The sequence below is a fragment of the Carassius auratus genome, chromosome 23 (assembly GCF_003368295.1).
Source record: "Carassius auratus strain Wakin chromosome 23, ASM336829v1, whole genome shotgun sequence".
Taxonomy (NCBI): Eukaryota; Metazoa; Chordata; class Actinopteri; order Cypriniformes; family Cyprinidae; genus Carassius; species Carassius auratus.
In genome coordinates this window covers 4507777-4531334 of record NC_039265.1, presented here as the reverse complement: position 1 = coordinate 4531334, position 23558 = coordinate 4507777, and the positions used below count along the sequence as shown (strand labels likewise).

Sequence of the window (23558 nt, the reverse complement as noted above, 5' to 3'; positions counted from 1 at the left end):
TTGGATTCACTCCAGCACTTCCATTGAAGCAGTCATAAATGGTTGTTAAACTGCCTTCGGTTATTCATTGTAAGCACATGTATACTTCCCTGTCTCTCAATCAATTTGTTGGCAGAAAAAAACTAGTTCCAAAGAAGAGAAACAAAGTCAACTGACAAGTGTAAAACAGACAAACTGACAGTAATCATATGGACTATATAATAATGCATCGTCAGGGTGGGGGAAAAAAAGTTAAGAATATAAACAGAAACATACACAGACTTCAAAATAACCACACAAGTGGAAATCTGTTTTTGCAAATTGACTTTATTACTTGTTTTGCATGTTCTGGTCTTATGGCTTTCACTGTAAGGTATTTTCATATTTTGAGCCGAGTGTCTCAGGGCAGATTCATGACAACACTGTTCTTGTGAAAACAAACCGATTGTCCTGGCAATGTCCACTTGTGCTGTCCAAACGTTTCATCAGTCAAGACCTTTCTCAGGTTTTCCTGCATGTTCCCGATGGTCTGTTGTCCTGTAGTGTCATTCGTGGAGCAACCACGCGGACATCTGTCACAATACTCTTTCGTTTGTCCTTTTAGCAGACCAAAACTGAGGCTAAAAAGCATCACAGATGAAGCAGAATTAGGATATGATTAATACTCTGTGATTCTGTGTCTATTTCCACAGGATTATTGACAGGCGAGCTACAGCGCATCTTGAATCAGTGTGTTACTGAATGCTGGATTAATGTACGTGGAGATACTTAAGTTGCGAGGAATCAGAAGGAAAGGAACTGCTCGGATGGAAGAGACTTTAGGTGACACTGAGAAGCTGAATTACAAATCCTTGGCAATGCTACATTTCTAGAAAAGTTAGCTATTTTTGGAAAAAGTCTGGTTAAAAAAATTCACATATTTTCGCTCAGAAAGAGGGAAGCACATTTGTATCATAAGAACAGCTATATATATATATATATATATATATATATATAGACACACACATATTATATATAAACTGGAGAAGTCTCTAAGGCTTTGTGCTTAACAGATATTCCTGCACAGATGCACACCATCAAAACTTAAAAAACTGTCACTTAATGGCATATATATACACACTACCGTTCATACTTTAGGGGTCAGGAACTTTTTTTTTTATTTTTACGAAATTAATACTTCTATTCAGCAAGGATGCATTAAATTGAAAGAAAGACACTTCTATATGAAATAACATACTGTTCTTTTTAATTTTCTCTTCATTAAAGAATGCTTTAGAAAAGTTTCTACAAAAAGGATGAAACGGCACAACTGTTTCCAACATTGATGATAATATTTAGAAATGCAAAAATTCAGCTTTGCACCAAAGGAATTAATTACATTTTAAAACATATTAATATAGAAAGCAGTTATTTTAAACTGTAATAATATTTCACAATATTTTCTGTATTTTAAATTAAATAAATACAGGGTTGGTGAGCATTAGAGGCGTCTTTTAAAACCATTAGAACATCTTATAGACCCCAAACTTTTGAACGGTTGTGTGTGTATAACCTCTCGTTTCTTCTCCTTCATTGGTCCGTCTGCATTACAACCCTTCAATTTGCCATTTATTCATCTAATATTGGTAATTCAACAATATTCTACCAATAATATATCAATATTAATCATAAAGAGTAACCAGTCAGAGTAAAAGTCCATAAACTTAGGGATGATGAAAAGCAGAATAACTTGAAGCCCTTTGTATTCGACCCCAGTCTCAGGCTGATGATGTCATAGTTCCCTGTCCCAAAATGATGATGTTCTAGTGCAATTTCAGCTTACTCGCTGGGTCCCTGTGGCCTGACCTACAGGCGGTCGGCGTGGAGCTGATGAGGGGGGATCTGGATGAAGGCTGAGCTGGGGGCTCCTCCGATGGAGGGGAGGGCTGTGGGGACCGGGCTGTTTGTGGCAGAGGGCCCGGGGGTGCCTGGAGGGTACATGTAGCTCAGAAAGCCTGGCGAGGGGGCGTAGGGATACTGCTCAAAGGCCGAGGAGGCGTACTGAGTGTAGGCAGTGCTGAAGTCAAGATAAGGGGTCGAGGCGCTGGAGGTGACCTGTGCGGGCAGAACCACACTGGGCTGCAGGAAGGCCTGAGGGTAAACATACGGCTGGCTGAGTCTGAGAGAGAGAGAGAGAGAGAGAGAGAGAGAGAGAGAGAGTTATCTATTAACTAGGGCTGCAGGAATCTCTTGAAAATAAAAACTGAAATCACAATTTGGCTTAGTGCAAATATCAGATCACAAAGGCTGCTATTTGGTTAATTAAATATATGTGCTGCGTGTTTAGACGTGCCGATATTCGGTAATGCGATGTTTAATACATGCACAATATTGTTACTGTGGGCACTTATATAGCTTGAAATGCATTGTTACACTGGAAACCCAGTAAATGAAGCAACCGCGCTACTTTCTGAAACATTTAAATGATTTTAATATCCATTGTGATGTTTGTATTTGCCAAATACTTAAATACTTAGGATTTATATGAACTTCTCAGCATTTTAATCTGGACCACAATATTGTTTGAAAATGTTTTGATTGCTTATAGTTTGGTCACACTTTACATTAAGGCTCCATTAGTTAAGAGCTAATGAGAAATTGTTAGAAATATTTATTAAGCTTAGTTAATATCAATATTAATATTTAATAACACATTCAAATCAAAAGTTGCTGCTCTGATCCCAAGCTAACATGAACTAACCATTGTATTTTTTTTTAACAAAGATCGATAACCACTGTAGCAAATGTAGCTATTGCTCATTGTAAATGTCAATCATTAACTAGTGAGCCACTAGTGAGCTGTCAGGAAGCTGAATTCCCTCCTGACCTTTCCCCTCTCCCCTTTTTTCCCCATGCACCACTGAACTCCGAACCCTTCACTAACACACCGGGACCTGCACCAGACACTTTGTGCAGCATTGATCTGCTCACTACCTCATTCAATTACCTCTTCTGTCAGTTTAAATAAAGAATAGCTCTGTGAGATTTTTGACACTTTAATCAGACTGAATAAGCTTTTTGCACTACAGTAATTATATCTGCACTGTTTGTTTACTTCACTGGTTTGCAATATATCTGCTAAGTGCATTGTGCTGCTTTACATATCATTCTTTTTACATTTAATTTAATTTTGTTATAATAATAGTATTATTATTATTTCATAGTTTTTTTATAAAATCAAGTCAATATTTCATATAATCAGTTATTAATAATTATTATTAATGTTTTATTAATAATCAAATTATTTTATAAATTGTTACTACCTAAATGCATGGAAACATCAGTATATATCTGTCTACATATATCAACTGTCCAATTTATATGTAAATGCTATACTATATAGTTACTTACTGACAATCGGGCTATATGGGCCCTTCTACAGAAACATCTGGTTTCTTACAAAGAAAACTTTTTTTTTTAAATCTAGAACTAAGGATTTGGGAATGACCTTTGATGTTTCATTTTTAAAAGTCTTAGAAAAATGTAATGTTGAACAGTTGAGCTGCTTAACACTTTTGTACTGGTGATATATTTTCTTTAGGATTCTCTTATGAATAGAAAGTTGAAAAAAAAAAAAAAAACCAGCATTTATCTGAAATGGGACTCTTTTGTAACATTATAAATGTCACTTTTGATTAATATAATACATCCTTGTTACTTGTTACATCTTACTGAACCCATAATTTGGTACAGTAGTGTAATGTAACAAATAAACAGCATATTATTTGAAGCGCAGCTACTTTTCTAACTGACCTCATTAATATTTCTCATGAGTTTCAGTCTGATGACATCACAGCCAAACATCACAACAAGCTGAAGCACTACAGAGACAGAAAGAGAGACTGGAGGCTGCTACCCACAGCTCAGACCCTTGAGAGGATCCCAGAGGGGCTACAGACACGGAGCTCAAAATACTGAAAACAGCCTCACACATCTGCAGCAGCATACACTTCCCCTCACACACACACACACACACACTCACACACAGCTGCAGTGTCACTCGTCTGCCAGTCCCTCGCTCAAGCATGATTTATAGGGTCTGACATAGGCTTTGTGGAGTAAGCAAATCAACTGAGTCTGCGTCCTTACTGACCCTGTTCATCCTAGCAAACGCTAATGCAGACAGAGAAACGGAGGGATTGAGAGAGACAGGGAGGAGGAGAGAGAGAAACAGAGACAAGGCAAAATAAAAAAAGACCAAAGCTGACAAGGGTGTGACGACTGTAGTAGAGCCAAATGACTGCTACAAATTAGTTGTAAATGAGTGTGTGTGTTTAGCTCTGTGCTGCCTATGTGTAGAAGACATCTAATCCTTAGATAAACGTAGTGGGTTGACTTAATAAAAATAAGGGTCGATTAAAATTCAACTTGTCTTCTTTATCTTTTTCTTTAAATTAGGCATGTTTTTAAAATGTTTGACCTCACATTCAGATCTGCTTCCATCCAACAATCTGATGGACAAAACCAAGTCCCGTTTTTATTTTTACTTTTAGTCTGTTTCACTCAGATGTTCATCGATACAGACGAGAGCTCCCCTCGTACTTTACAACTGTTAAATAAGGAAGAAACTGAAATGTGGTGTGCTGGTGTAGTACAGGACTTGATTGAGAACCACTGCTTGCTAACGAAGTTGTAACCTGTCTGTAATGACAGACTTTATATCTACACTAATCCAAATTCATTTGAAAAATTCATCTTTTTCTATGCGTTTTTGTCTTTATCCACAATGATATGGTGAAGACAGAGCTTTTTGAAAATGCTAATGCGAGAAAGCATGCTGTTTAACCCTTTAACTGCCCCACCAAGAAAAAAGCATTTTTTGTTTGCATTTCTTATCTCCTTATGTCATTAGTTACCACACTCAATGTATTTTTTTTCCAACACGTCCCATAATTTATAAAACATTAGCTTAGCTTTTCTACGTTTACCATAAAGTGACAAATCAACCATTTGGTTAAGCACGTTTTTGAAAAATTATTGAAAACATACTAAAGTTTTTTCATGGCACCAAGTAAAATAATTTTGTAAAGTTAGGGCTCTTACAGTGTAATATGTCAAAAAAAAATATGCTTACCTTGCAAAATTTCACCAAAAACAGTTTACATGGCAGGAGTGATTTCTTTCTCTCTGACATCCATCAAAGAAGAAGTGTTGTGACAAATGCTATTGATTTTTTTTGGCTTAACATACCTCTATCAGATGGTAGAGATGGTTCAATCAGCTTTAATTTTAAAAAAAGTTAGGTACTCCTCTCAATAAAATATAGTGACTCAAAATGTGCTCAACCATTTGGTCGAGCGGCAGTTAAAGGGTTAAAGTGGCTTGTCTTCCGGTCAGATGCGTTCCTCTTTAATTCTGTCATTAATAACTCAACTTCATGTCGTTCCAAACCCATAAGGCCTTCAAAACACAAATGAAGATATTTCTGATGAAATCCGTGAGCTTTCTGACCTTAATATATTTAGTTAAAGATTACAATGGCACATGAAATTAAAAACAAGTAATGATGTGCATGGATAAATCATTTATAATAAACACTACAATATTACATTTCAAGAATTGTCCATTTTGATTTCATAGTGACTTTAAATGCTGTGTCCTCAGACAGCTCACTAGGTTTTGTAGCTTATGTTTTTATCAGTGTTAAAAACACAATATCTGTGATATTTTAGTATGTTTGAGTGTTTATCTGTAATATATTTAGACAGTTCTGCTGATGTGGGGATGAGGGAAGCCTTTTCTTTTGTGCATTATAGTGACAAAGAGCAGAAGCACAAAGAGAAACGAAGAGATGCGGAAGTGAGAGCAAATTATGGCGACAAAGGGGAAGGACGAATGATCTTTGGTCGTGCCGTAATGCCCAGAGCAGAATATCACTTTTAGCTGCCCCAGCTGTTGGGTGTGGGACACAGACAGGAAGAGACAGAGAGACAGAGGGGGTTTTAAAGCTCATTTCTTACCAGACAAACACTAACACAAACAGTGCAATCACTAAATTACTGATGAAGTAGTGAAGGAGAGGGCCACCCTTTTCACGTCACTCTAACTAAATGTAGCGCTGATAAATGAGTGCTTGTGTGACATTGTAGGACACAGAGATTCACAGCTGTCTGAAATTAACATGCATAACCATAAACAACAGAACAAATGTGCCAAAAATCTAAAATATATATTTTTTTCAACCCCCAAAAATGGAAAGAAATAAATAAAAATAAAGAAATTACTTGTATTCAGGAATGTATGTCTGTTTCTGACACTGAATTAGAAAAGGTAATTGCGACTTTTTATCTCCTAATCACAACAGACAATCTCTTAAGTTTCCTTGAAGATACAGTTCACTGAAAAATTTCAATCCATCATTTACTCCTCCTCATGTCGTCCCAAACCTGTATGAAAAATTCATCTTTCAATGTACATACAGTGAAAGCCAATGGAGTCTGTTTCTGGACCTCATTCTTCTTTTCCACAACATAGAAAGTCAGTTTTGAACCGTCATGAGTGTGATTAAATGATGACAGAATTTACATTTTTGGATGTACGGTAGTATCTCTTTGATCAGGCCTTATGCTAACTGTTAGCATAGCCTTTAGCTAACATACTGTGGTAGGTCTGTTTGTTTGCAGTCTGTTGGCCATTACTCTAGTGGAGTTAAGTTCACCTCTAATCTGTTTCTCATTATTAGCATTGTCCGTCTCAAAGAGGAAGTTAATGATCAGTAGCACTATTAACTGACAATGCATACAGACCCACAGTGGGTACAGGACACCTGTTCAAACAAAAGCTAGTGAGTTTAAATAGAGACCCCCACAGATATGGACAAGACCCTTTAACATACAGGCTCAGCACTAAACGCTAAATCTGACTCTGTACACAGAGGACAGTTGTTTACAAGAGTTACAACCTCATTATCCAACCTGATTCACATCTGTCAAATTCAGCTAGTGAATAAACTGTATTTCTATTTCATTTTATGATCAATACATTAAATATTGACTGTATATTTAATGTCCAATTTGCAGAACTTAGGCACTGCTTGTTTTTTATTTTTTATTTTATGCAATGACCACAACAGTTATTTTTGCTAATAAGAAGAAATCAAACATCCATTTGTGGTCAGTAAGATTTTTTTTTTATATATTTTTGAAAGAAGTCTACATTTATTTGATCAAAAATACAGTAATAGTGTGAAATATTATTTCAATTTAAAACAACTATTTTCTATTTGAATATATTCTAAAATTTGATTTATTCCTGTGATCAAAACATTTATTTAAATTAGGTATCTTAATAACAATATGTCTTTATTAATCAATGTAATGTGTCCTTGCAGTATAAAAATATACATTTATTTTTAAAAGACTCTTATTGACCCCAGACTTTTGTACAGTAATGTATTCATCATTGTTACTGTAAAACGATACATCATAACATTTTTCACCTTTTTTTATCCAATGAAAGTTGTCAAGCTCAGAACAGCAACAAAAAAGTACCATAAAAAGTCATACATTTAGCCCAAATTTGTAATTATATTTTACAATATTACTATATTACTGAATTTTAACTATTTCATGTTAAATGTAACCAAGCCCAAACAGTAGTGTATATTATTATATTAACTGACAATTCAAATTGAGCATCTTCAGGAAATCATGCATCTCAGACCATAAATACAAGATTATATTTTCCACAGATATTTATCATGCTCCAAAAAGCTTTTCGAAGAACCTTAAATCAAAACAATCATAAACGTAGCATAAATGTGCAGAGAAAACACCGTTTCACAATATTTTAAACAATTTCTTTGAAATATATGTCAGATATGATTCAGATGTTGGTGAGGATGTGTGGGTGGGATAGGGAACAAGAAAGAGGTTTGTTTTGCATGACACCTGGCTGGTTAGCAGACTTGAGGCAGGTGGAGACCTAACTGACAGACAAACAGGTCAAACAGGATAGAGAAGAGAGACAGAGAGGCCAGAGAGTGAAAGAAAGAGAAACACTGTCAGAAAGAGACGGAGAGGGAAATACAGAAAGAGGAAGAGAGTAAAAAGAGAGAAACCGAGACTGAGTGAGAGTATGACAGAGAATATGGGAAGGAGGCAGAGAGATTCAAATAAACCGCAGACACTACTGTAAACACATGAGAAGAAATAGTGAGGAAGAGCAGGCTCGTGTCCTCAGATCTGAGTGAGATGTGTGAGAGGAAGAAGAATAACGGAGAGTTTGGGGCTAAATTAAACTGCAGTTTTGACAGGACTGTTTCTGAGGGGTTGTGCTCATGTTTTTCCCTCACCCCTGACATTAACAGAGAGAGAAGAGATGCTTACCCATACTGCCTCTGGATGAGGGCTGGATGAACCTGCTGTACGCCGGTCGAGTATCCTGTGACAACAAGAGCAGAAAAAAGAGATTGAGATCTGCTTCTGAGACTTAAAGGGACAGTTCACCCAGAAAGGAGGCTGGGGAAATGCCCAAACCTGTAGGACTGACTTTATTTTGTGGCTCCCAAAAGAAGACATTTTGACAAAAAATATGTGTTGCATATGTCAAGCTTTGCTCAAGCTGCAGGTCTTAAATACAAATTGCCATTTATATTAGGTGTTTTCTTTTGTTTTTTGTCTTTGTCTTTTTTGGATTTTGAAAGTTCACTATGAACTGTCGTTTAGAAAATTATAATATTTTTCGGGGGTAAACTATTCCTTTACAGGAATGACCCAGATTTAAAGGGGTCATATGATGCTTTTTTAAAGATCATTATTTGGTGTATTTGGTGTAACAGAATATGTTGACATGCTATGCCCCGTCTCTCTCAAACGCATCGTTTTCTACAAAGTCCCTCCTTCTGACAAGCGCAGACTGTATTGTGATTGGACGAACACTGAAAGCACTCTTCAGAAATGTAACAACCCTTTCCATAATCTTGAGCTTCATCTTTCAAAATAAATGTAAAGACAGTTAATAATGTCCTTAGTTTTACAGTTAGTTCAAGCCTGAAAGAAGAACAGAGTTGCTTGACAGAAACAGAGATGAAGCTCGTATGTGTTTGAAGTACACAAGACACGGACGATAAAGACAGCTGACTCCAGTGTGTGACCGTCTCTCTCTTTCTCACACACACACACACACACACACACACACACACACACACACACACACACACACACACACACACACAATGCACAAAACTCTGCATTTGAACATTCAATAGCAAATACTTAAACTAATAAAACATACTTCCAGTATCTGATTCAGAAGTGCCAGATAGTCGTAGCAAAGTCAGAATTCTCTCCTCTCCTAGATCTACTTTCTGAAGGCCAAATAGAGTTATTTAGCTTTCATCTAGACACACACAGCATCTCCCTGACATGACTGCTTCAACACTGACTGTGTCAAGTGAAAATTTGGGTGGCATTACACAAATATTTCCACATAGTGGCGTAGACATGTGGGGTGTGTTTAAATGAGGCGTTTTAGGGGGAGTCTTAACTTTGATAAAGATTATCTCTTTGGATTTGAGACTTTAGTCTTTGTAACATTACAGATCTTCTTCATCGACCAAGAGCTTGTAACACTCCAAAGAGAAAGGAAAAACTGTAATCGCATAATATGATCCCTTTCAAATTTCAACTCATCCTCCAATTTGTAAAAACAAACAAATATTATTTGTACAGTAATGAACTTATAATGGAAGTTTAAGGGTCAAGACATTGCAGTACACATATATTGAAAATTATAGCCACAAAACCTAATTATTTTACGAGTTATCATGAAACTATTCCATCCGTTCAAAATCTGACAACATAAAACCCAAGGACAGAACACAAAGGACAGAAAATGAATCTGCCTGAAACAGTTGACAGTTTTATTGAGCTTTATAGCTAAAACAACTCATTTCATATGGGAAAATGTATATTATTACACTATTATACACCAGGGCAAATGTATCAGCATTAATTACTGGCATTGGTTGATTAGTTGTTCTGTTTGGTCAAGTGTCAGAAACATGACTTTTATTTTGACATCCCTGAGAACATCTATTACAACATTATTATTATTATTTATTTATTTTTGAAAATGACACATTTTCAATGATGGTCCCTTGACTACCCTGCTTTCTAAGATCAGCCATCAAAAAAATGCATATTGGCTGACCATTAATAAGTACAAAAATACAAGCTGCACATTTCTGCTTTTAACCCCAGTAGTAAGTTTTGCCACATAGATTTCTATTTTAAGTCCAGTACTGTACAAGTGCTTTTTGTTTGTTACAAACTCAGGGATGAGTCAACGCTATCGACAGAGCTTCATTTAACATTTTGAACCCAGAACACTCCTTTAAGACATCTAAGGTTTCTGGTTGTTAAGCAGCAGATATTGAATGGAATAGATGACAAACGCTACATAATTATGTGACTATCATCTCTGGACATTTGTCCTCAAACAGACTCTTTCATTCTCCAGTTTCCTGCTTGCCCTGTGTTTGACATTCATGACGCACATTGGTAATTCTGTGTCTTTCACAGCCGCACACTCTTTAGGCTTTAATTGGCACCGATTCTCTCCATTCACCCTATATGCACTTTTGTTTTTGTTTTTTTCTCTTTCCTCTCGTCCTGTCTGTACGCTTTCATGAAGTCATTCATGTGAAAAACTCCAGGCTGTCAGCAGTGTAACAGTGCATCTGCCTGGACACAGATCAGAAACATCTCTCGCCTGGATGCACATTCAACACACACACACACACACACACACACACACACACACACACACACACACACACACACACACACACACATGACCGGCATGCTCAACAGCCTCTTCTGAAGCACTGCTGTATTTGCATAAACACACTTTACCTTTTACACAAACCTTATGGTGAACATAATTCAACTTGCTGTTTCTATATCAAAAAGAAAAAAAAAAACACTTTCTTTTCTCTGTTTTATGTTCATTATACATATTGAATAAGAAAATGACTGACTTTTAAATCTGTCTTAAATTTAATTTTGGTGTTTTTAACAAAGGTGGTTCAAGTATTTCAATAAATATAAAAGTTATTAATTAATAGCTATTAATAATATGAATAACCTGGAATTACTGGTTTTAATAGTCTGAAATTATTGTGGAAAAGGCTTCGGAACCAGTATAGCTTGGCATCATTTTTAAATATAAATATAGGCTTTTTTTATTAGTATTATAATTTGCAAAAATATTTATCTGCAAATCATTGTATAATAATCAGAAGTGTTAACTAAAATTAAAACTATTATCTATTATTTAATAACTATCAATAATTGTATTTTATTCTGTTTTTTTTAAGCTGAAATAAAATATAAATATATAATATAATATATAAAATCATAACTTATAAAAATAGTCTTTATAATTTATAACATAACTGAAAATATTTATTATAAAATAATTTAACAGAACAAAGAACTAACTGAAATAAATTAAAGTTAAAATTCTAGAAAAGACTACAATTAAAATAGAAATAGAAATAATATACTACTAATAATATATACATATTGTTTTACTTTTCAACACTGATTTTAAAGGGATGTTTTGCTTTCACAACTAAACACACAGCATCTATACGACATGGCGACAGCTGCAACAATACTACAACGAGAATCAAAGTTACGCCTTCATTCTTTGTGTGAATATTTGGGTGGTGTTATGCAAATCTTCCCACATAGTGATGTAGGCATGTGGGGGTGTGTTTGAACGGGCCGTTTTAGGGGGTGCAGTGACTCTTAACTATTACAAAGAATATCTCTTTGGATTTGAGACTTTAGTCTTTTTAACTTTAACAAAATATTTGAAATAAAAAGGAAAAAAGCAAAATAACTTAAAATAAGTTTAAGTTGAATTACTAAAATCACTAAAACTAAAATAGAAATAATAATAATTTACAGCTAAATAGAACATTTTTTAAAAAGTATATTGTTTAACAATGTCATATAAATGTTTTTTTTACTTGCCATTATATTTTAACTTGATTAAAAAAAATAAGATTTCTTCTTTTAATGATCTTTATTTGTCATTCACTCTTGAATGTGCTTGAACAGTATGTTTCCCAGAGTAACATGTAAGCCTGAAAAAAATAAAAAAATAAAAACAGTAAATTGAGGCCTGAGTCACATGACGATGGCTCCAAAGACAGAGGAGAGAGAGACAAAGTGATACAGGACTGCCGTTTCAAACATGTTTGGACGAGAACAAGAGCAGGGGCCAAAATATCCTCTTGTCCTGACTGAATATGGTGTGTTAGGACAGGTGTACATGCTTCAGGTTCCCTCCACAATACCCTTCCTCTTTTCTGACATATTAGCTACAAAACACACAAACAGAAATGCAAAGCTGGAGGTCGCAGGAGCAGACAGATGTGCTGACTGAACATATATTCATTTCTGCCAATGCATTCACACACATGCATAGATGCAAATGTAGGATGGCAGTAAATTCTTGACAGTTAAAATAAGTGTGATATTGTGTGTGTGACAGCCAGAGAAAGCTGTGTGTGTGTGAGAGTGTACAAAAATGATTATGATATAGAGAGCATGATATGATGAAAACATACATGATACATGCCAGTATGAATCATCCACAGCGAGAGTATCAACATGAAAAAGCTGCAACAGTTGCTTTACCATATAAGGGCAAAAAACTTAAGAATTCTTAAAGGGGAAGTGTATAATTTATTAATCACAAAGGAATTTAATAAACAGAATGATTCACTTTCAAAACACTGTTGTGTCCCACACTATCCTGACACAGTTACACTATCTGAGTTTGGGACAGACTTACTTGTTTAACAGACTAATGGCAGATAGGGAAATGTTGAGAAAACCTGTTTGAAAACAGTCATTATTTTTACGTTTTTGTCGAGCTTAAATTACACACTTCGCCTTTGAAAGTGACAGAACGGTAGGTAACCATAGGATTTAAAAGATAAGAACCCAATTTTGAGTAAGTTTAAATCTTGTGTCAGGTGTTTACCTGTCAGTGGGCTGCGTGGTTTGGCCCCGAGGTATGCCAGGTTCACATTAGCTTTGCGTCCGTCAATAATAGGGTTGGGATCTTTACAAGCTCTCTCAGCTGCACTTTTATCTATCATAGTGACCTGAAGAAGAAAGAGAGAAATGAAGTACAGACACATTATGAATGACTGCATTCATTTTTATAATTCTATATGACCGTATTATAAGCTTAGGGGGCATTTACATTACATTATTTTCAAATGAAAACTGAAAACCGTTGACTGTTTATTTACACGACAATGGCGTTTTGGGAGACTGAAAATGCAAACTTTTGAAACGGTTTCAAAGTGCATGTTTTTGAAAACAGTATTGTTCAGTCTATAGGTATGTGCAGAGACACATAGTTTTTCTTCATATGTCGCCACCTACTGGCCTGGTTGAAAATAGAGCATTTTTAGTCTTTTTTTTCTTCCAGATTTGTTTAAATGGGATCATTTTGGCAACACTGCCTTCAGTATGAACAACTTTTTTTTGTTTTTCTTTTAAGAAAAAACTTTCCTTTCACTCCCTGGTGTCCCCAGAATGTGTCTGTGAAGTTTCAGCTAAAAAGTATATTTTCGTACCACAATTTTTTTTTTTTTTTCTCATTTAGAAGACACTGCCTCCTTTGCCTCCTCGAAGGAAACGCCCCTGATATATAGTAGTCAATAAACCTAAACTTGTCTAATAAAAATGCATTCATTTCTTATCTAATAGTTTATTTTTCATTTCCATTCTTCATGTCTCACGTTGCCATTTCTCCCCAAATTTATAAACCCACTCAAACTAATTCAGCTCATTATACACTGACAGATATTATGTCATTCTTAAGTTTTAAGAATAAAGAATAATCTGTTCCCATTGTTTTCATAAAACTGTGTCATAATAAACTGAGACACGATTTACCAGTATTTTGAACAATGCAGTTCTTCTTATCAGCTTGATTTTTTTGTTGCCAAAAATTCGTATTTTTAACCCATTTAAGTTGTGTTTCATCTTACAACTAATCTAACAAATACAAGCATGGCATTAATACCACGCCAGTTTGCTTAAGTAGAAGGGGTTTATGGTTATTTCTGTGAAGTGTTCTGTGAAGTCCTCAACTGCTGACTTGTTTTCACAGCTCGGCTCTCTGTGACAAACGCTCTTCCAGTGCGCTGCAATATTAGGTTTGAGCTGCTCACGGCCACACACACACACACACACACACACACGCACGCCCCACCCTGTGTGGACCCAGCGGCAGCTGTGCTCCCCAGGGCTGGTGGAACGAGAAAGACAGCCAGAGCAGTAGTGGAGTGAGCGGTTAGCGGGAGGATTCATGGGATCTGGTTTCTGTCAGGTAAACACCAGAGTGTATACTTCGTTTCTGTAGTGCCCTTGTGTGGAGAGTGTCTCGGACTGAGCATGAACAAAACAAGCACACACACACACACATAGCTGTGACCATGGTATTATCTCAGTAGTCACAAAACCAGGCTAGTAAATGAGGCGACAAGCCTCAGTGAGCGTGTTGGGAAAACATTAGTGTTGTGTTGTAATCTTCTGGGAACTCTTCTGGGAACCCTCCCTCTTTTCTTATTCCAGAATTCAGCTTTAAGACGAGGCCCCCCACACAGGGAGTGTATCAGCCAGGATATTAAAGACTATCATTTACAACAAAGCCACCAAAATGTGTCACCCTCTCGTCTGTTTTTTTATTTTTTATTTCCTTCTCCCCCCAGATCCCTCCACCGCCTCCTCCGGTTTATCTGTGTGCATGTTTACACCTTGGCAGATGACATGCCAAAAACTTAAATATAAAAGCATGAAGTGAAACTGTGCAGTCTTATCTGTGCTTTCCAACTGCTTTTGAAGGCAAACCGCGATACAGTTCTGTACCAGTGAACACAGCAGACGCAGGCCGAGAAACAGAGATCTATATAAGCAAAACTCAAAACAAGTGCAGATCATATTCATCTCAAAACCAAAAGAAAAAATTCAAGAATATATTTTACTTTTGGAAAAAAGATTTCAGAAAAAAGATTTAAAAAAGTCACAATTACCTTTATTTTTATATTCCACTGTAGAATATATTTTATAATTCTATATTTTAAAAAATAAAAACCTCCTAGTAGACTTTAAAGCTGATTTCAATTAATAATGTATTTTATTACAGTATTTATTCTGTAGTATAGGGATTGATTTGATATGCACCATGGTGTACTTTTAACGCACACATATCAAAGTACCGTGATATTACCATTTGATAACATCACCATGCTATCACACAATCCCTATGCAAAGAGGTCAAGTGAAAGCAAAATAATGAAAATACAGGGAAAGCCACTCATTTGATATTATAATCGCAGTCAGATGTGTTTGGCTGAACACTCATAACCTCTTTATTAAGTGAGCAGAGGTGGGCCTTGCAGCATATCACAGCAGATAAACCCTTGACCTTGGACCGGACCTCGCTTTCCACTTACAATGCTGAAAAGAAGTATTTAAAAGGGGCCACTTCGTAGAAATCGGAGACCTTGCTTTCTAACTTCATCCAAGAGGCTAAGAAGATAATTGATGACATGCTTTTATACAAATAATCCACTTGTGGTCTCACATGTGACTCTCAACATCACACACACACACACACACACACTTGTGGAGAAATGCGATGTAAGAGCACATTGTGCTCCTGGAAAGCTCGCAATATCTACGGATTACATTTAAGATCCTTCAGCACTAAATCGGACTAGCAGGAAAACATTTAGGCCTATTAAAAAGGCTCATAGTAAGCATACAGATCATCATTTATGACTAGCATATGCCTTAAGGGCAATTAAAGGAGTTTCTACTGTACATCTACTGGCTTTTGTTCTTCACAACTGTAACAAAGACATGCGACGATCGCATTGTCCTCTGGAGACCGCACGCGCACGAGCGATTCATTCAAGTGAAGTTCGACACACTTCTGCGAATCGACTCTTTTGAACATTCGCTTCAAAGATCCGGTTCAGAGAAATAGTTTTTTTATATAAACATTGTCCCTTGCTATTATATTAAACCCAGCTCTGTTTTGTATGCGTGTTAATAAAAAGCTTTCATAGGCTACAAAAGTCGAGAACAATATTTGTATCATTTCTGCTATTCAAATAATGTTTCGTCGTTAAGTCAATAAAATATTATCTTAGTTCACTTACAGTTCTTAAGCTCATTACGGATTGGAGTCCTCTGCTCGGTTCAGTGAGTTGACCGGAAAACAAATAGTTCAGTAACGTTACAGTTTTGTTAACCGGATCAAACCAATCGTTCAAACGATCCGACTCTCAAGAACAATTCACCGACGAATCGGTCATAATCATGTCCACAACTGCTGTCTATCGCGTTTTTTATTCTTTGTAGGCCCAGCAATTAATTGTGCTTTCAAAACTTCAGTGATAGTGACAAACTCGTCCGATTTAACGTTAATACTTAAAGTTTGCGCAAAGAACTGCGTAGCTAAAGTAAAACCAACAAAAACAAAGTAACGTTAGCCTAACTTTATTAATTTGAAAAGATATTGAGATTTATATGAAGACAACACTCAATGCACTGTATTTTTATTTTACGTTCACTCACAAAGCCGTATCCTCTGGACTTGCCCGTCTGCCGGTCCGTGATCACCACGGCTTCATCGATGTCGCCGAAAGTCTCGAAGTATTTCCGCAGCGACGCGTCCGTGGTGTGATACGGCAGACCGCCGACGAAGATCTTGGTGAGAGTCGTGTCTTTCTGAACACTGGGATACATGGTCTCCAGCGTCCCATTCACGAACTGATGTAAAAGCATCGGGGCGCCAAATTCAGTGCAATGCAGATACGAAACGCGCGCGTTACAAATAAATATAAATACACATAAATAACGAGCGTCTCTTAAGCGACTCTACAGTGGTTGCTGAGGCAGCGAGGTAGATGGTGCTTTGGCTCGTGCTTCCCGTTGCTCTCCGTCATGTGCCGAACTACTCCACTAGTCCATGAGCGGAGAAACAGCGGCGGCAGGTGAAGCTCTCTCGGCGACAGCAGCACAGCACTCGGTGCGATACACCCATAATACAGACTAATACAGCCCTCCTATCAGTGACGCGCACAGACCCTTCCTCTGCCTCCTCACCTTGTCTCCAAACTGCACCTGTCTTTGTTCTGGGACTCTGAAGAGTCTTAGGTGTGCTTTTCATGGCAGCTACTGTATTCTTTACGCTTGATGTGAACACTTGGTTTAATTCTTACAACATATCGCATTAATATTTTATTTATACAGCTAGCAGAAGATTTATGCATTGAAATGACCCATAGTCTATATTAGCCATTCCCTTAGGAAAATTAACCATGGTTTTATTATATTAAAAGTGTAGTGATTATGTTTCTTTGGTACTGATTAGCTACCATTTGTATAACCCCTTTTTTCCCTACTACAAATACCATGGTTAAACTAATTTGTGGTTGCCATGATTTAACTATAGTTACCATGGTATTTTGGTTTTATTTATAATGTATAACCATGGCTAATGTTTCTAAGGGCTGTAAGTCAATGCTATTGATGTCAAATTAAGTGTATTTAAATAGTTGATGTTAGCTTCACTTTGAAAATCTGGAATTCAAAGTCTTGATTTGTGAAATGAATATAAATATTGGAATAAATAATTTTTCAGATTTAGATTTCAATTATATTTTTACTTGAGCACTATTTTGCTGATTTTAACATTTGTACTTTTGTAGAAGCATTTACTGTCTGTGTTTTGCATATAGAAGCTCTGAAATTAATATTTAACAAATTATTTACTAAATATTTACCAAAAATAAAACAAAAAATCTTGTATCATGTATTTGAAAGCAAATATGCACTTATTAATGGAAAAGCTTGTCTGTGCTCATAAAAATAATTATAGGCTTAAATTTAAGATTTATTTAATTTGATTTATTTATAAAATTTCCATCCATTTTAAACAGTTTAAACATAAACAAATAAACTAAATCCATAAGGTTTTTGTTAGTCATAAATAAAAAGGGTAAAATTTCTGCATCGTCTTTGTTTATTATCTATATTTGATTTTATTTAAATAATCATATTTTTAAAATAAATTTATTCAAATCGTTGGAACCATCATAACTCTGTTAATGGTGTAAAATTTGTACAGCTATTATTTAATTAAAAAGTAAGTTGTAAATAAATTATATATTTATTGATGATAAATATGTAAATCTGGTAAATCTGATATATATATATATATATATATATATATATATATATACACACACACACACACACAAACACACACATATGCATATGCAAAACACGATGCAACTGGCTCACCTTTACAGATACTTAGCCCTGCACCAACTGTGTGCCAGTGGCACCACTTCTCCTCTCCTGCTCTCTTCCTTTCAAGCACCAGGTTAAAGAGTTAGTAGTTACAGCTGGCTGTCAGATGGGCGCCACCCTTCAATGGTGTTTCACCAGTTTAAGCCCATGACACCAGCATCCTGGATCTACCCTTGCTGAACACCACCAACTCTATGCCGTTGCTTGCCCTTTAATAGGTTGGATCCACCTAGGTGTTGTTTTAGCCTGTTCGGTAACCTTGCCATCCAGCTGTTTCCTTGCCATCCTTTCAATACCCAGCAGCCCAAGGGTTCTCCAGAGTGATTGCCCAGCAAAACCTCTGCAGCCGACCTCTACTGGTAAATTCCAGGCCTTCCCTTCATTTTGCTGACTCTCAATGTTAAGGTCTTGATATTTCTTGCACTTACGCTCATGAGCCTCCTCCATACTTTCTTCCCAGGGTACTGTTAACTCTATAAGCACCACCTGCTTAGTGCCTCTAGACCAGAAAACAATATCCAGTCTGAGGCTAGTGTGTTCTATCTCCTTTGGAAATTTTAGCTGCTTCTTCAGATCTGACTGCATCTTCCAGTTATTTGCTGAGGCCAAGGCCCCTGTACTCCTCTGTCCTGCTGCAGTGCTCTCTCCTGTCTTGACAAACTGAATAAAGTGCTGCCCACTGGAAAGTTTAACCTTCTTCTTTGCCTGTTCCACCACATCTGCCAACTGAGACAGGATCTTATCATGACGCCACTGGAATTTCCCATCTGCCAAACTTGACTGACATGCTGAGAGGACATGCTCAAGGTTGGCTTGCTTTCCACACAATGCGCAGCTGGCACTCTCTGCCATCCCCAAAATATGGAGGTTTGATGGAGTAGGCAGCACACCGTAGACAGAACACATCAAAAACTTTACCCGGCATCCTTTCATTATCCAAATTTCCTCCCACGTCATTTGCTGCCTCATATTTCTTGAGCACTGATGTCACTGGCAGCTGCAGCTTGCTGCCTGTGCTGTACAGGCCAATGAAGCAAAAACTTCTTGGGACACCCAGCCACTTCCTTAAATAGGTGTTAATCTTTCTCTCCAGTCTCTCTACAGTCGAGACAGGTAACTCATGAACAAGCAGAGGCCAGATCAGTCTAGAAAGTACCTCATGTTGGTACCCCCAGGCCTTATATTTGCAGGGTAGTCTCTATGGTTGTCCCTCACATTCTGCTTATCATTGAGGTCTGCCCTATACCACTTGCCCAAGCTCTTCACTGGTCTCTCTTTTACAGTTGGGATGATGGTATCTTTTATCCTGAAACTGAACCGGTCCTCAATACCAGGCTTCTGGACTTTTCAGGTTTAATCTCCATCCTTGCCCAATCGGTGAGCTCAAACAGATCCTCCATGATCCATCTCCCTTCGGGTACTTATTTTGCTGTGATGGTGCGGTCATCCATAGATGCTCTTATGAGTACCTGCTGGATGCCCCTGGTCAACACTGCACCCCACTGGAACTTCTCTGCTGACTTTACAAGAAGGTTAATTGCTTACTGAAAACAAGATCACTGCAATCGTGCAGCCCGTGACAATGCCCACCTCTAGCCTCTGCCTTTCGGTGGTAAAATCTTCACAGCTGAAGCGCATGTTGAAATTGTCATAGTAGCACTGCAAATGCTTCTGCAAATGCTCTGGGACATGGTAGATCTTCAATGTCAAATCCACCAATTTATGGGGTATTGTCCCACATGCATTTGTTAAATCCAGCCACAGAACTGCCAGGTCATCATGGTTCTTCTTTGCTTCTTTGATGTTCTTAGTGATTATGCTTCCAAAGTCATTCCTTGAGCCTTTCACAATATTCGTAAATTCGTAAATTTTTCACAAGGTGGCTTATATTCGTACGAATTCGTACGACCACAACAATATGATTGTTGCCAAATTGTAGGTATTTTACGAAATTCGTACGAATAAGCCACCTCGTAAAATAGGTGCAAATTGTTCTTGAGATAGCGTTTGGCCTTCCTGAGAAACGTGTTCCTCGGCTCTGAAGGGAATAGTTGGTTTTGTTGGTCTTATGAGTTTCTGCATCTCCACTGTAGATGTGTTAAATGCAGAGCATGAATTCTGAGTATGGGTCACCATACTTGGCTGAATGTCAAGTCACTTTTCACTTTTACATTTATGGCTGCACTGTTAACCCTTGCTGTATTTTCTAGGGTAAATAACTGTAAAATAGCCAGTGTTTTGCTGTAAAAAAACCCGGTAAGGTCTAACAGTGTGCCATACATGTCTGACATGTCATTTTCTAGGACTAAATATCTTTAGGGGGAACTACTGACCAGGATTTTAGGTATTTTGGTACATTTATCGGTCGATGCAGATAATCTGAAAATGGCCAAAGGCTTGCCTGTTAATCAGGCTATGATAGGTGTGTCACTAATCTCAGTACAATAGCAGATTTGACACACAGCCTTGGCCTGGCTGGTGGCAGCAGCGGGGATCTGTAAGGTAGCGGCTCAGGTCACGCGGGATCTGTCTGTGCCAGCAGGTGGCCTTCCAGCCACAAATGAACACAGGAAGTGACCTGCCAGCAGCAAGTGAACGCAGGAGAAGCAGGAGATGAAAACCTGCCACACCCAATTATTACAGCTGATTTATGAATGTAGATTTTGGAAGGTACATACAGGTACAGGGACATATGCATGGTTTCTTTGTCTGCTAGGTGACAGTTTCTTATCCTTGATCAAGGGTTCACTATCACAGAACTCAACACCAGCCTCTCAGTCACTCACATACTGTCATTTAAATTAACAGTGCAGTCTTATGTGAACATTAACACCTCCGAATCGCTGCTCACAGGAAACACAGGAACAACAGCTCTGGTCTGAAGGCTAGTGAGGGAAACGTTTCTAACGCCTGCAGCCTACAAGTCTGAAGGGGAGGGCGATCAAAGAAAAGGGAACAAAGGTTTAAAGATAGTTGCGGGAAGGAAAGAAGCATCATTTTTCAGTTGGTCGTTTTAACCAGTCACATTGTTGCATTCAGTATCTGTATATATGCAAACACTCATATCAGGAAGACGTTTTCTCAGCTGGTGGGTTGTGAGATGGTTTCATGTCTGTTCTGACAGAAAGAAAATACAATGCTAAATACATTTGGGTGAAATAATCTTCTGGGTAAATATGTGTATTTACATATCTTCCCCTCTATGTATCAGGATAAACTTCACCCACAATGTCAAATGCCAGTGTCCAAGACATCTATCAGTCTAACACGCCACAGCAACAATGGTGCAAGTCAGAGCGAGGCGCAGACAGGCTCCAGAGCATTGTGTTGCATTCAGCTCCTCGCTTCTGCCTCAGCAACTGTGTCTTACAGCTGAGTTTGACCTCAGTGCTCTTGAAGACGGACAGCACAATAAACAACTTTAGAGCTTATACGTCCAGTACACAGTAAGACTGCTGGCAAATTTGTTGAGAACATGAGAAGAGTGAGAGGAGTGACTTTATTGGCACGTCTTTGCTTTGGTGTTGAGCACTGATGGAGACCTCACACACTCTCCAGCCTGCAGTTGTTCACACCGCTCAAACCTGAAAGGGACTGAAAGACCCCTTGTCTGCAGACAAATGTCTCTGTCCAATGACTTTAACCCTCATCTCAAAAGATCAAATTATTTTATTCTTCCACTGGTTGTAGAGTATTGTTGTCTTGTTTAGTACTGGACAATAATCACGTGAGGCTTGGCTGAATTGTTACTAGTCTTCTGGCATGTAGATTAGAATTAGTAATTAGATTTACATAATACTTATTACTTAGAAGGTCATATCATTTATTACCCAGGAAACCTACTGTTCAGGTCCAACACCTTGACTGTTTTATCACAGGATATTTTGCTTCAACCCTGATCAGATGTACAGTATTCGTCAAACTCAGTCATTCCACCATCTTATCAAAAGTATCATTCTTAAAGCTAAATTTATATATTTTCTTGGTAGTAAATATCCATTAATCAGTTTTATGTAGGTAAAATTTGCAACCTTATCACCCATTTTTTTTTAAATTAAAACTTGTTGAAAATATAGCATTACATCACTTACTCACCAATGGATAATCTGCAGTGAATGGGTGCCGTCAGAATGAGAGTCCAAACAGCCGATAAAAACAGCTCCACACCACACCACTCCAGTCCATCAGTTAATTTCTTGTAAAATGAAAAGCTGCATGTTCAAAAAAAAAAACAAAAGAAAACAAAAAACAACAACAATCCATCAAGCCATTTTTATACCTGCAAAATCTTCCACTGGAGGAAGCGTTATTATATGGGCTCACATAAATAGTAATTAGTTACCAAGTAATTATTTCCCCTGAAAAAGTAAAGTAAGGGAATGATCTTATTTTTCTGTAATTTAATTAAAGTTACTTCTTCTGTAATTGAACTTAATACTGTATACAAACCGTCGAGATTTACACACAATACTGTAGTGGATTTAACATCAAAATTAAAATCCAACCTTAAAATACCTGCTTTTTATGTAAACTTCACACTTTAAATACTTTGGTGAGTTAATAAGAATACTGGTAATAATTCTCAGTATTACCTTGTTGGTTATTAGCATGAATATTACTGGGATGTTGGCTGTTTATTTATTATGTATTATTTAATACACATATTAATGTCTTATTCTACACGACCTCATTCTAAATCCTGAAACTTAACTACTTTACTGAGTATTTATAAGCTGTAGTATTTTGAGGCAAAAGTCATGGTTAATAGATAGTATTTATTGAGAATTGGATTCTAAACTAAAGTGTGACCAGAATAATTTATAGTTACTTGAAAGAATTAAAAGAACCATTTCAAGTCTATCCTTGTATCATCAACTTGTCGAGGCTGAATTTACTTTTTGGAGAGAGTAATTTGTACAGTAATCGGTTGACGATGTAATTAGTAACTAGTAATTAATTACTTTTTTAGAGTAATGACTAATGACAATAGATTGCCTGCACCTGGTGCAATTAATTGGAGTGCAATTACTGTGAAGACAGGACCAGACTAGAGGAATTATAGTGCCTATGGTGAAGTGCCTAAGGAGAAGTGAGCTCACTAGTGGACACCCAGGGAAACAGAAGGCGTTTCTCAATGTCAAGGATACTTCTTTGGTAGGACTGATCCTTCCAGTCACTTCC

General features: G+C 37.2%; 1 protein-coding gene across 1 annotated transcript; it reads right to left on the bottom strand.

Annotated features, from left to right (window-relative positions):
* Positions 1-290: 290 nt before the first annotated feature.
* Positions 291-17168, bottom strand: rbm38 (RNA binding motif protein 38). Its single transcript, XM_026199326.1, has 4 exons — positions 16638-17168; positions 13021-13144; positions 8346-8400; positions 291-2137 (listed from the first exon to the last, which is right to left on the bottom strand). The coding sequence occupies exons 1-4, from the start codon at positions 16845-16847 to the stop codon at positions 1825-1827; spliced, it is 702 nt and encodes a 233-aa protein (XP_026055111.1). The 5' UTR covers positions 16848-17168; the 3' UTR covers positions 291-1824.
* Between the last annotated feature and the right edge of the window lie 6390 nt (positions 17169-23558).

What these genes read in the sequence shown, in the direction of transcription:
- rbm38 (XM_026199326.1), bottom strand. Translation starts at nt 16,847, where the DNA reads ATGCTTTTACATCAGTTCGTGAATGGGACGCTGGAGACCATGTATCCC. An exon ending in AGTCCAGAGGATACGGCTTT is followed by an intron (nt 13,145 to 16,637) that starts GTGAGTGAACGT and finishes TTTCTTCTTCAG; the next exon opens with GTCACTATGATAGATAAAAG. An exon ending in ACCACGCAGCCCACTGACAG is followed by an intron (nt 8,401 to 13,020) that starts GTAAACACCTGA and finishes TTGTTGTCACAG; the next exon opens with GATACTCGACCGGCGTACAG.